The sequence below is a fragment of the Palaemon carinicauda genome, chromosome 18 (assembly GCF_036898095.1).
Source record: "Palaemon carinicauda isolate YSFRI2023 chromosome 18, ASM3689809v2, whole genome shotgun sequence".
Classification (NCBI taxonomy): domain Eukaryota; kingdom Metazoa; phylum Arthropoda; class Malacostraca; order Decapoda; family Palaemonidae; genus Palaemon; species Palaemon carinicauda.
In genome coordinates this window covers 23832277-23846175 of record NC_090742.1, presented here as the reverse complement: position 1 = coordinate 23846175, position 13899 = coordinate 23832277, and the positions used below count along the sequence as shown (strand labels likewise).

Below are 13899 nucleotides of genomic sequence, written 5' to 3'. Positions count from 1 at the left end.
GCAAGTTGTAGAAAAACTCAACTACTATATGCCAAACAAGCAGAAGGCAATTACTAACCAGACAGGTGCGAAACAAAACTAAACACAGTTCTCACCTTCAAATAGAAATGATAAAAGCAAAAGAAGAAAACTGGTGTCACAATGACGTGAAAACTAGTGAGGAAACGACGCAGATGAATGAGGAACTCCTCCCGGGCCGATGCGCTCTGTACAGCTCTGCAGAGACTCCTCACAGACGGTACGTCCTCTTCCTTGAGACGCCTCGTAGAGATGCTCGAGTCCTCCTTTGTCATGGTGTGTCCCTCTGAAAGGTAGCAAGGACAAACAGTTTATCCTCGTTTGAGTTAGAAAAATACCAACAATTTAAAAGGGAAGGTAAGAATAAATTTTGAATTTTCAGTTAAGAAAATGCTCAACTTGTGAGAATGGTAAATAATTAACTCTCCTCTAAAGCACAACTCGTAGAATCAGCTCTAAAGCACAACCCGTAGATTCAAATGTCCCTCGTACTACTTAAATTTTTAAACTATGAGAAGGCTGTCGTCAGTGCCTTATACCCCTTTTCCTTAAAAAAAAAAAAAAAAAAAAAATAAAGCCTGATGAAAATAGTGTAAAAGCTTCAGTTGTAATGATACATAGCATCCACAAAACAAGACAATGGAATGGGCCTTTATGCGAAGAACATGTGACTTCACTTGTCGACTAAATTCACCAGTTCCAGTAGGCTCGCTTCACACGAGCAGTTTGAAACCGTGCGGCAGATTCCCGCATGTCTTCACACGAGCGGTTGTTTCCCGTGCGGTTTGGCTGCATCAGGAAACAGAATGCAAGACTGTCGGTCTTTGTTCGAGATGGAGGACGTGAAGAAAAAAGTGGTCATAATGGATATAAAAAAAACAGTATGCTGAAAAGAAGAAACTGCGTAAATGGTGGACCCATCCAATAATAATAATAATGATAATAATAAAGATAATAATAATAATAATAATCAATATTTTTTCAGCAACAATCATCCTCATTTCCTTTAACATGATGGTATCATCAATCCTCTCTCTCTCTCTCTCTCTCTCTCTCTCTCTCTCTCTCTCTCTCTCTCTCTCTCTCTCTCTATTAAAAGATTGGATAGAGTTTTTCTTACGTAACATAAAAGAAAAAGAAAACAATCACTTGTATAATCATGATCTTATTTCGTAAAGTGTAGCTCTGCTAATAATAATAATAATAATAATAATAATAATAATAATAATAATAATAAGACAATTTATATTAATCACTGAAAATTAGCAGCAGAAGAGGAACGCCTACCCTCTGCAACCGCTGAACCACTGTTAAATGGTGGGGGTACCTCTCGTCTGAAGGGTGCCATAAACTTATTAAGTGTGCCGCACGGTTTAGCAGTGCATAGGGTTTGGAAATCACTATCGTCCGGTTATTCCGCCGCACGGTTATCTCCAGCAGCATGTGAAGGGCCTCATTAAGCTACTTTGATTTGTAAACGCACGGATCCAAACCGTCGTGTGAAACGGGCCTTAAGTATTCACAGTGCATCCGCTTTGGAAATCACTACCGTCCGGTTATACTGCCGCACGGTTATCTCCCACAGCGTGTGAAGGGCCATATTGAGCTACATTGATTTCTGAATGGCCTGGTCGCAACCGCATGGATCCAAACGACTCTTGTGAATCAGTTCTTTTGTATTCACAGTGCATCCACTTTGGAAATCACTACCGTCCAGTTATTCTTCTGCGTGGTTATCTCCCGTAGCGTGTGAAGGGCCTTATTGAGCTACGTTGATTTCGGAATGGCCTGGTCGCAACCGCACGGATCCAAACCACTCTTGTGAATCGGTTCTTAAGTATTCACAGTGCATCCACTTTGGAAATCACTACCGTCCAGTTATTCTTCTGCGTGGTTATCTCCCGTAGCGTGTGAAGGGCCTTATTGAGCTACATTGATTTCTAAATGGCCAAGTCGCAACCGCACGGATCCAAACCGCTCGTGTGAATCGGGCCTTAAATATTCACAGTGCTTCCTCTTTGGAAATCACTACCGTCCGGTTATTCTGCCGCACGGTTATCTCCCACAGCATGTGAAGGGCCATATTGAGCTACGTTGATTTCGGAATGGCCTGGTCGCAACCGCATGGATCCAAACCACTCTTGTGAATAGGTTCTTAAGTATTCACAGTACATCCACTTTGGAAATCACTACCGTCCAATTATTCTTCTGCGTGGTTATCTCCCGTAGCGTGTGAAGGGCCTTATTGAGCTACATTGATTTCTAAATGGCCAAGTCGCAACCGCACGGATCCAAATCGCTCGTGTGAATCGGGCCTTAAATATTCACAGTGCTTCCTCTTTGGAAATCACTACCGTCCGGTTATTCTATTCTGCCGCACAGTTATCTCCCACAGCATGTGAAGGGCCATATTAAGCTTCATTGATTTCTGAATGGCCTGGTCGCAACCGCACGGATCCAAACCACTCTTGTGAATCAATCTTAAGTATTCACAGTGCATCTGCTTTGGAAATTACTACCGTCTGGTTATTCTGCCGCACGGTTATCTCCAGCAATGTGTGAAGGGCCTCATCGAGCTACATTGATTTCTAAATGGCCTGGTCGCAACCACACGGATCCAAACAACACTTGTGAATCTGTTCTTAAGTATTCACAGTGCATCCGGTTTGGAAATCACTACCATCCAGTTATTCTGCCACATGGATATCTCCAGCAATGTGTGAAGGGTCTCATTGAGCTACATTGATTTCTAAATGGCCTGGTCACAACCGCATGGATCCAAACCACTCGTGTGAATCGGGCCTTTAGTATTTACAGTGCATCCTCTTTGGAAATCACTAACGTTTGGTTATTCTGCCACACGGTTATCTCCCACAGCATGTGAAGGGCCTCATTGAGCTACATTGATTTCTAAATGGCATGGTCGCAACCGCACAGATCCAAACCACTCTTGTGAATCTGTTCTTAAGTATTCACAGTGCATCCGGTTTGGAAATCGCTACCGTCCAGTTATTCTGCCACACGGTTATCTCCCACAGCATGTGAAGGGCCTCATTGAGCTACATTGATTTGTAACTGTCCTGGTCGCAACCGCACGGATCCAAACCATTCTTGTGAATCTGTTCTTAAGCATTCACAGTGCATCCGGTTTGGAAATCACTACCGTCCAGTTATTCTGCCACACGGTTATCTCCCACAGCATGTGAAGGGCCTCATTAAGCTACATTGATTTCTAACTGTCCTGGTCGCAACCGCACGGATCCAAACCATTCTTGTGAATCTGTTCCTCAGTATTCACAGTGCATCCGGTTTGGAAATCGCTACTGTCCAGTTATTCTGTCGCACGGTTATCTCCAGCAACGTGTGAAGGGCCTTATTGAGCTACATTGATTTCTAAATGCACGGTCGCAACCGCACAGATCCAAACCGTCATGTGAAGTGGGCCTAAAGTATTCTGAGTGCATCAGGTTTGGAAATCACTACCGTCCGGTTATTCTTCTGCATGGTTATCTCCTGTAGCATGTGAAGGGCCTTATTGAGCTACATTGATTTCTAAACCGCACGGATCCAAACCGCTCCTGTGAATCGGTTCTAAAGTATTCACAGTGCATCCGCTTTGGAAATCACTACCGTCCGGTTATTCTTCTGCACAGTTATCTCCCGCAGTATGTGAAGGGCCTCATTGAGCTACATTGATTTCTAAATACACGGTCGCAACCGCACAGATCCAAACCGTCATGAGAAGTGGGCCTAAAGTATTCTGAGTGCATCAGGTTTGGAAATCGCTACCGTCCGGTTATTCTTCTGCATGGTTATCTCCTGTAGCATGTGAAGGGCCTTATTGAGCTACATTGATTTCCAAACTGCATGGATCCAAACCGCTCTTGTGAATCGGTTCTTAAGTATTCACAGTGCATCCACTTTGGAAATCACTACCGTCCGGTTATTCTGCCGCATGGTTATCTCCAGCAACGTGTGAAGGGCCTCATTGAGCTACATTGATTTCTAAACGCACGGTCGCAACCGCCCAGATCCAAACCGCTCGTGTGAATCGGGCCTTCTTAAGTATTTACAGTGCATCCTCTTTGGAAATCACTACGGTCTGGTTATTTTGCTGCACGGTTATCTCCAGCAGCATGTGAAGGGCCTCATTGAGCTACATTGATTTCTAAATGTCCTGGTCGCAACCGCATGGATCCAAACCGCTCTTTTGAATCAGTTCTTAAGTATTCACAGTGCATCCACTTTTGAAACCACTACCGTCCGGTTATTCTGCCGCATGGTTATCTCTCGCAGCGTGTGAAGGGCCTCATTGAGCTACATTGATTTCTAAATGTCCTGGTCGCAACCGCACAGATCCAAACCACTCTTGTGAATCTGTTCTTAAGTATTCACAGTGCATCCGGTTTGGAAATCACTACCGTCCAGTTATTCTGTCGCACGGTTATCTCCAGCAACGTGTGAAGGGCCTTATTGAGCTACATTGATTTCTAAATGCACGGTCGCAACCGCACAGATCCAAACCGTCGTGTGAAGTGGGCCTAAAGTATTCAGAGTGCACCAGGTTTGGAAATCGCTACTGTCCGGTTATTCTTCTGCATGGTTATCTCCTGTAGCATGTGAAGGGCCTTATTGAGCTACATTGATTTCTAAACCGCATGGATCCAAACCGCTCGTGTGAATCGGGCGTTAAGTATTCACAGTGCATCCGCTTTGGAAATCATTACCGTCCTGTTATTCTGCTGCACGATTATATCCAGCAACGTGGGAAAGGCCTCATTGAGCTACATTGATTTCTAAATACACGGTCGCAACCGCACAGATCCAAACCGTCGTGTGAAGTGGGCCTAAAGTATTCTGAGTGCATCAGGTTTGGAAATCACTACCGTCCGGTTATTCTTCTGCATGGGTATCTCCTGTAGCATGTGAAGGGCCTTATTGAGCTACATTGATTTCTAAACCGCACGGATCCAAACCGCTCTTGTGAATCGGTTCTTAAGTATTCACAGTGCATCCACTTTGGAAATCACTACCGTCCGGTTATTCTGCCGCATGGTTATCTCCAGCAATGTGTGAAGGGCCTCATTGAGCTACATTGATTTCTAAACGCACGGTCGCAACCGCCCAGATCCAAACCGCTCGTGTGAATCGGGCCTTCTTAAGTATTTACAGTGCATCCTCTTTGGAAATCACTACGGTCTGATTATTTTGCTGCACGGTTATCTCCAGCAGCATGTGAAGGGCCTCATTGAGCTACATTGATTTCTAAATGTCCTGGTCGCAACCGCATGGATCCAAACCGCTCTTTTGAATCAGTTCTTAAGTATTCACAGTGCATCCACTTTTGAAATCACTACCGTCCGGTTATTCTGCCGCATGGTTATCTCTCGCAGTGTGTGAAGGGCCTCATTGAGCTACATTGATTTCTAAACGCACGGTCGCAACCGCCCAGATCCAAACCGCTCGTGTGAATCGGGCCTTCTTAAGTATTTACAGTGCATCCTCTTTGGAAATCACTACGGTCTGGTTATTTTGCTGCACTGTTATCTCCAGCAGCATGTGAAGCGCCTCATTGAGCTACATTGATTTCTAAATGTCCTGGTCGCAACCGCATGGATCCAAACCACTCTTTTGAATCAGTTCTTAAGTATTCACAGTGCATCCACTTTTGAAACCACTACCGTCCGGTTATTCTGCCGCATGGTTATCTCCAGCAACGTGTGAAGGGCCTCATTGAGCTACATTGATTTCTAAACGCACGGTCGCAACCGCCCAGATCCAAACCGCTCGTGTGAATCGGGCCTTCTTAAGTATTTACAGTGCATCCTCTTTGGAAATCACTACGGTCTGGTTATTTTGCTGCACGGTTATCTCCAGCAGCATGTGAAGGGCCTCATTGAGCTACATTGATTTCTAAATGTCCTGGTCGCAACCGCATGGATCCAAACCGCTCTTTTGAATCAGTTCTTAAGTATTCACAGTGCATCCACTTTTGAAACCACTACCGTCCGGTTATTCTGCCGCATGGTTATCTCTCGCAGCGTGTGAAGGGCCTCATTGAGCTACATTGATTTCTAATTGTCCTGGTCGCAACCGCATGGATCCAAACCGCTCTTTTGAATCAGTTCTTAAGTATTCACAGTGCATCCACTTTTGAAACCACTACCGTCCGGTTATTCTGCCGCATGGTTATCTCTCGCAGCGTGTGAAGGGCCTCATTGAGCTACATTGATTTCTAAATGGCATGGTCGCAACCGCACGTATCCAAACCAATCTTGTGAATCTGTTCTTAAGTATTCACAGTGCATCCGGTTTGGAAATCACTACCGTCCAGTTATTCTGTCGCACGGTTATCTCCAGCAACGTGTGAAGGGCCTTATTGAGCTACATTGATTTCTAAATGCACGGTCGCAACCGCACAGATCCAAACCATCGTGTGAAGTGGGCCTAAAGTATTCAGAGTGCATCAGGTTTGTAAATCATTACCGTCCTGTTATTCTTCTGCATGGTTATCTCCTGTAGCATGTGAAGGGCCTTATTGAGCTACATTGATTTCTAAACCGCACGGATCCAAACCGCTCTTGTGAATCGGTTCTTAAGTATTCACAGTGCATCCGCTTTGGAAATCACTACCGTCCGGTTATTCTTCTGCACAGTTATCTCCCGCAGTATGTGAAGGGCCTCATTGAGCTACATTGATTTCTAAATACACGGTCGCAACCGCACAGATCCAAACCGTCATGTGAAGTGGGCCTAAAGTATTCTGAGTGCATCAGGTTTGGAAATCACTACCGTCCGGTTATTCTTCTGCATGGTTATCTCCTGTAGCATGTGAAGGGCCTTATTGAGCTACATTGATTTCTAAACCGCACGGATCCAAACCGCTCTTGTGAATTGGTTCTTAAGTATTCATAGTGCATCCACTTTGGAAATCACTACCGTCTGGTTATTCTGCCGCACGGTTATCTCCAGCAACGTGTGAAGGGCCTCATTGAGCTACATTGATTTCAAAACGCACGGTCGCAACCGCCCAGATCCAAACCGCTCGTGTGAATAGGGCCTTCTTAAGTATTTACAGTGAATCCTCTTTGGAAATCACTACGGTCTGGTTATTTTGCTGCATGGTTATCTCCAGCAGCATGTGAAGGGCCTCATTGAGCCACATTGATTTCTAAATGTCCTGGTCGCAACCGCATGGATCCAAACCGCTCTTTTGAATCAGTTCTTAAGTATTCACAGTGCATCCACTTTTGAAATCACTACCGTCCGGTTATTCTGCCGCATGGTTATCTCTCGCAGCCTGTGAAGGGCCTCATTGAGCTACATTGATTTCTAAACCGCACGGATCCAAACCGCTCGTGTGAAGCAGGCCTAAAACACTCATAGTGCAACCAGTTTGGAAATCCACTACTGTCCGGTTATGCTGCCGCACGGTTATCTCCCGCAGTGTGTGAAGGGCCTCATTGAGCTACATTATTTTTTAAACTGCACGGTTGCAACCGCACTTATCCAAACCGTTCGTGTGAATGGGGGGTAAAGTATTCCCAGTGCATCTGGTTTAGAAATCACTACCGTCCGGTTATTCTTCCGCACGGTTATCTCTCGCAGTGTGTGATGGGCCTCATTGAGCTACGTTTGCACGGTCGCAACCACACGGTTTCAAACCACTCGTGTGAATCGAGGGTTAAGTATTCAGATTTGGAAATCGCTACCATCCGGTTATTCTGGCGCTCGGTTATTTCTCCTAGCGTGTTAAGGGCCTCGTTTATCTTTATTGATTTCTAAACCTCATGGTTTCAAACCGCTCATGTGAAGCGGGCCTACGCCTTCGTCAGTGATTCGGGTTACCATTTTACAATTGAATAATCAGAGGAAAGTTGCCTTGAAATTTCAGGGGTTAGGGATTGTTCAAACATTATAAAACCCTTTCCTCCCACCCCCTCACGTGGTGCACTGTACGCGTTAGTGAAGGGACTTTGTGTTAAAATACTCTAATTATGTGATTCTCATTTTTTGTTTCTTTGTGATTATTTGACTTCTACTTTACCGCCTGGCAGCAGCGAATGCCAACGTCGGTCGTTCGTATATCATTAGGTAAACAACCCTCCCCCCCCCCCCCTTATGGCGAGACGAGACTGTAGACTTGTAGAGTGTTCTATGACCCCGTACGGCCGTACCTTGTAACTTGAGTTGGGCATTAAAACGCAACAAGTGTATAGGTGTGTTTTGTTAATCCGACTCACGAAGTTAGATAGAAAGTATATGATAGAATATGTAAATAAGAAACGAGAAATATCACACATAACAAAAAATAGAAAAAAAAAAATTGAACACTGCTGCGGCCCTGTTCTCATCCTTTCTACATTATCCCCGTTTCAGATTTCTTTCTTCCCTCTTGATGACCATTTGTGGTGCAACAGTAGAGTTCCCTTCCCCTCCTAGTTGCACCATGGGCTGAATAACCTCCCCGGGCCCAGCGCAGGACCACATGGCATAAATTCATTGATACGTTCCTCCAAAACTGATAATAATAACTTCTTCCGTTGATACCTTAAAAGAATTACAAGATCTTGTAAGAACTGGTTTGAGGTTGGATCATTCTCAAGATACGGCTTTTTTTCTTTGCTGAAATAACTGGATATTCTAATTTAAGAGATGTTTCTCACACATTCTAATCGTTTCTCACCCATCTGACAACACTCGAGATCCCTACGCCTTATTCAGTAACTCAAGTGATTAGATCTGTTACATTACTATCCAGTGGCTAATTTCCCACATGTGGGTAGCGAGACTTCGGCTATGGTAAGCAACTCTCTTTGGGGGACATTTCAGAATCTATTTCTGGTCTTGTATAAGGGCATTTATTTACCTGTATACCGCGGCCTTCTACTCTCTTGAATTAGAGTTCTTAATTGAATGAAGTATTATTGCTTGAAAGTAGGCCTACAGTCAAACACACTTTTCTGTTAGATTTTCTTCTCTTTTTTTTTTTTTTTCAAAACGTGCGTTGTGTACGCATTTACAAAAGGTGTTAAGGACGCCTGGTCGTTTAATAAGAGTAAATTTTCCTTAATTTTTTTTTCTAATCATCTCTGAAGTTCCTTTTCAAATCAATCGTTAGTGGCCATTTCTGTATATAGTCATACTCATATTGTTATTATTATTTTTGTCATATCTATTGCTATTATCATTGTGGTCATTTCTGTTATTATATATATATATATATATATATATATATATATATATATATATGTACATATATATATATATATATATATATATATATGTATATATATATATATTATATATTACCGTTTACTCTTCACCTGCATTTTCCATACTATGTTGCTTACCCTTTCGTGACCGTTAGGTTTTTAGCATTGTTTTATTATTATTATTATTATTGTTATTATTATTATTATTATTATTATTATTATTATTATTATCATTATTAATAGCAGCGACGCGCAACTTAATTGTATACCTCCTCTGAAATTATGCAATGTCAAATGGCAAATACGAGGGGGCGCTGAATAGGTTACGTGAAAGGGTAATAATAATAATAATAATAATAATAATAATAATAATAATAATAATAATAATAATAATGATAATAATAATAATAATAATTGTTATTATCATTATTATTATTATTATCATTATTATTATTATTTTTAATTATTATTATTATTATTATTATTATCAGCTAAGCTACAACCCTAGTTGGAAAAGCATGATGCTAAAGGGGCTTCAACATGGAAAAATAGCCCTGTGAGGAAAGGAAACAAGGAAATAAACAAACTGCAAGAGAAGTAATACCAACCAACATAAAGCATTTCAAGATAATTAGATATATCATATATAAACTATAACATATAAACTATAAAAACTTCATAAAAACAAGAGGAGGAGAAACAGATAGAAAGAGCGTGCCCATGTGTACCCTCAAGCAAGAGAACTCTAACCCAAGACAGTGGAAAACCATGGTACAGTACATAGGCTATGGCAATACTCAAGGTTAGAGGGAAGGTAGGACAACTATTAAGGATCTCTCTCTCTCTCTCTCTCTCTCTCTCTCTCTCTCTCTCTCTCTCTCTCTCTCACACACACACACAGCTTGACTTCGTTGTAGGAAACTTATGGGTCGAGCTCTTTATGCAGGACAATGCACCAGCACACACAACACATGAAACTCTACGGACAATACGCGACTTTGGCTTCGAATTGGTAGACCACCCGCCTTACTTCCCAGACCTGGCCGCTCATGAATGGTAAGGGCAAGGGACAGTGACATTGCCCTATCGAGTAGGACAATGCCCTAGAAACTAACCATATATACATTATGATCAGCCCCCAAGCCCTTCTCCACTCAAGCTAGGATCAAGGAGGACCAGACAATGGCTGCTGATGACCCAGCAGATAGACCTATAAGCTCCCCCAAACACCCTATCCTTAGCTCACAAGGATGGTGAGGTTATAGCGACCAAAGAAACTAACTCGAACCCCAGTCTGGCGTTCACCAGTCAGGGACGTTACCACATCGGCCACCACAAATGAAGAAACATCTCAAGCGAACGAAATTTCTATCCGATTTGGAAGTAGTGCATTGTCCTGCAAAAAGAGCTCGACCCATAAGGTTCCCATAACGAAGTCAGGAGAGAGAGAGAGAGAGAGAGAGAGAGAGAGAGAGAGAGAGAGATGATGATGAAAACCCCACCCCAGAAAGCAATATTTATATTTCATATCTTTTACTATTCTTAAATAAAAGATACATATTCATAGTATATCGATATTATATTTGTTTTACTATTTAAATGGTGTCCATGGTTTAATTTTCATTACATATTAATATCTAAATAATGAACATGTTCAATTGAAAGGAAGGGGTCATGAAAATATTACATAACTATATATCTAGATAAACCATTAGAAATATATTTGAAAAATATTGCATAACAGTTTGTACATACATACATACATATACCAAAGGCACCTCCCCCAATTTTGGGGGGTAGCCGACAACAACAAGAAACAAAACAAAAAAGGGGACCTCTACTCTCTACGTTCCTCCAGCCTAACCAGGGACTCAGCCGAGTTCAGCTGGTACTGCTAGGGTGCCACAGCCCAACCTCCCACATTTCCACCACAGATGAAGCTTCATACTGCTGAGTCCCCTACTGCTGCTACCTCCGCGGTCATCTAAGGCACCGGAACTGCGTCACAATCGCTCGCCATTCATTCCTATTTCTAGCACGCTCTCTTGCCTCTCTCACATCTATCCTCCTATCACCCAGAGCTTTCTTCACACCATCCATTCACCCAAACCTTGGCCTTCCTCTTGTACTTCTCCCATCAACTCTTGCATTCATCACCTTCTTTAGCAGACAGCCATTTTCCATTCTCTCAACATGGCCAAACCACCTCAACACATTCATATCCACTCTAGTTGCTAACTCATTTCTTACACCCGTTCTCACCCTCACCACTTCGTTCCTAACCCTATCTACTCGAGATACACCAGCCATACTCCTCAGACACTTCATCTCAAACACATTCAATTTCTGTCTCTCCTTCACTTTCATTCCCCGCAACTCTGATCCATACATCACAGTTGGTACAATCACTTTCTCATATAGAACTCTCTTTACATTCATGCCCAACCCTCTATTTTTTACTACTCCCTTAACTGCCCCCAACACTTTGCAACCTTCATTCACTCTCTGACGTACATCTGCTTCCACTCCACCGTTTGCTGCAACAACAGACCCCAAGTACTTAAACTGATCCACCTCCTCAAGTAACTCTCCATTCAACATGACATTCAACCTTGCACCACCTTCCCTTCTCGTACATCTCATAACCTTACTCTTACCCACATTAACTCTCAACTTCCTTCTCTCACACACCCTTCCAAATTCTGTCACTAGTCGGTCAAGCTTCTCTTCTGTGTCTGCTACCAGTACAGTATCATCCGCAAACAACAACTGATTTACCTCCCATTCTTGATCATTCTCGCCTACCAGTTTTAATCCTCGTCCAAGCACCCGAGCATTCACCTCTCTCACCACTCCATCAACATACAAGTTAAACAACCACGGCGACATCACACATCCCTGTCTCAGCCCCACTCTCACCGGAAACCAATTGCTCACTTCATTTCCTATTCTAACACATGCTTTACTACCTTTGTAGAAACTTTTCACTGCTTGCAACAACCTTCCACCAATTCCATATAACCTCATCACATTCCACATTGCTTCCCTATCAACTCTATCATATGCTTTCTCCAGATCCATAAACGCAACATACACCTCCTTACCTTTTGCTAAATATTTCTCGCATATCTGCCTAACTGTAAAAATCTGATTCATACAACCCCTACCTCTTCTAAAACCACCCTGTACTTCCAAGATTGCATTCTCTGTTTTATCCTTGATCCTATTAATCAGTACTCTACCATACACTTTTCCAACTACACTCAACAAACTAATTTTTAATATTCACACATTACCCTAATATTTGCTTTCAGTAAAAAATACAACCTTGGTCATTTCTTCATTTAATCTTGTATTCAATGATAATTTTTAAAATTTTAATTTATTACACAGGAGAAAATTTTCTTATTCAACAATAATAGTGGGTGGGACACCCCCCCCCCTCCCCCTTTGGGTGTTACATAACTTTTAAAAACCGTTTTGTTACATTATCTTTTTCTATGTAAGATTTACAAGAATGCAGAAGACCAGCGAGCCAAAATGTAAGTTCAACTTGCAGTTTATCGCCTACCCACATTCTCTAGATATGCAAAGCATTTGTGATGACAAGACAGAAGCAGCTTGCAATACTTACTTTATTCTCTTCGCTCTCTTCCTGGTTTCCGATCTAGATGGATATTGTGTCCTCTGCTAACGGGCAAAGCTGGTCTCACTCTTTACAAGTTAAATCTTAGTCAATTTTTTAAGTTTTCTGTTAGAAAGAAAAAAGGGTGAACACCGACACATTGGCAGCACTTGCAAGACATGAAGAACACAGTTACCAGACGTACAATAAATTTGATGATTCGAGGGATAGACTGAGGTGTTATTACTGTATATTAGTTAAGGACAAGTTTTATGCCTTAAATTGAGCACACATTTGTGTCCTTAAAACATCGCTGCTGTGGAGTATAGTAGTAAAAGTATAAATCTGATAGAATAATCTAATAATACATTTAGTAATAAAAGTTATTTTTATGAGTAAAGTCACGTCGGCTAGATTATGTGATCTGGACATCTAATGCTCGCCAAGGTCATACCCATAAGATTGTTTACCTAAAGGCTGATATCAACCTCAATTAACAGACTTGTTTAAGCTGATTACTTAGAATATAGGGTTATCTTTCAAATAAGAAACGGCGAACCTTCTTTATCACGGTTGTCTTCTACGTTTACTGTACATTTGATTTTCTTCTTGGATTGCAGAGTTGTAAAATAAAATCTCCCCCCCCCCTTTTTTTCATACTCCTGAATGATGAGTGCAAAACTTTCAAAATTTCGCTTATTATTAGGGAATGAAATTCCATCGTCCATTAATGCCACATCTTGTATCCTGTTACCAAACACTTACTAATTTCTTAGTTAATCTAGATTTCAACGTTCTCTATCTAACCCAAGCTTAAGCCGACCGTTGAGATACTACCGCTTGAGAGGGGGTCTTTTGACTGGTCAGACAGTACTACATTTTATCCTTCTCTCTGGTTACGGTTCTTTCCCTTTGCCTACACAGACACCGAATAGTCTGTCCTATTCTTTACAGATTCTCCTCTGTCCCAATACACCTGACAAAACTGAGATTACCAAACAATTCTTCCTCACCCAAGGGGTTAACTACGGCAATGCAATT

General features: G+C 42.1%; 1 protein-coding gene across 1 annotated transcript in view; it reads right to left on the bottom strand.

Annotated features, from left to right (window-relative positions):
- LOC137657023 (uncharacterized) overlaps positions 1 to 13070 on the bottom strand; it is a 17925-nt gene extending 4855 nt beyond the window's left edge. Inside the window, exons 1-2 of the mRNA XM_068391381.1 lie at positions 12868 to 13070; positions 96 to 304 (exon numbers count right to left, since the gene is read on the bottom strand). Coding sequence (XP_068247482.1) covers positions 96 to 293 — 198 coding nt within the window. The 5' untranslated portion in view covers positions 294 to 304; positions 12868 to 13070. The remainder of the gene's footprint in view (positions 1 to 95; positions 305 to 12867) is intronic.
- Positions 13071 to 13899: the final 829 nt, after the last annotated feature.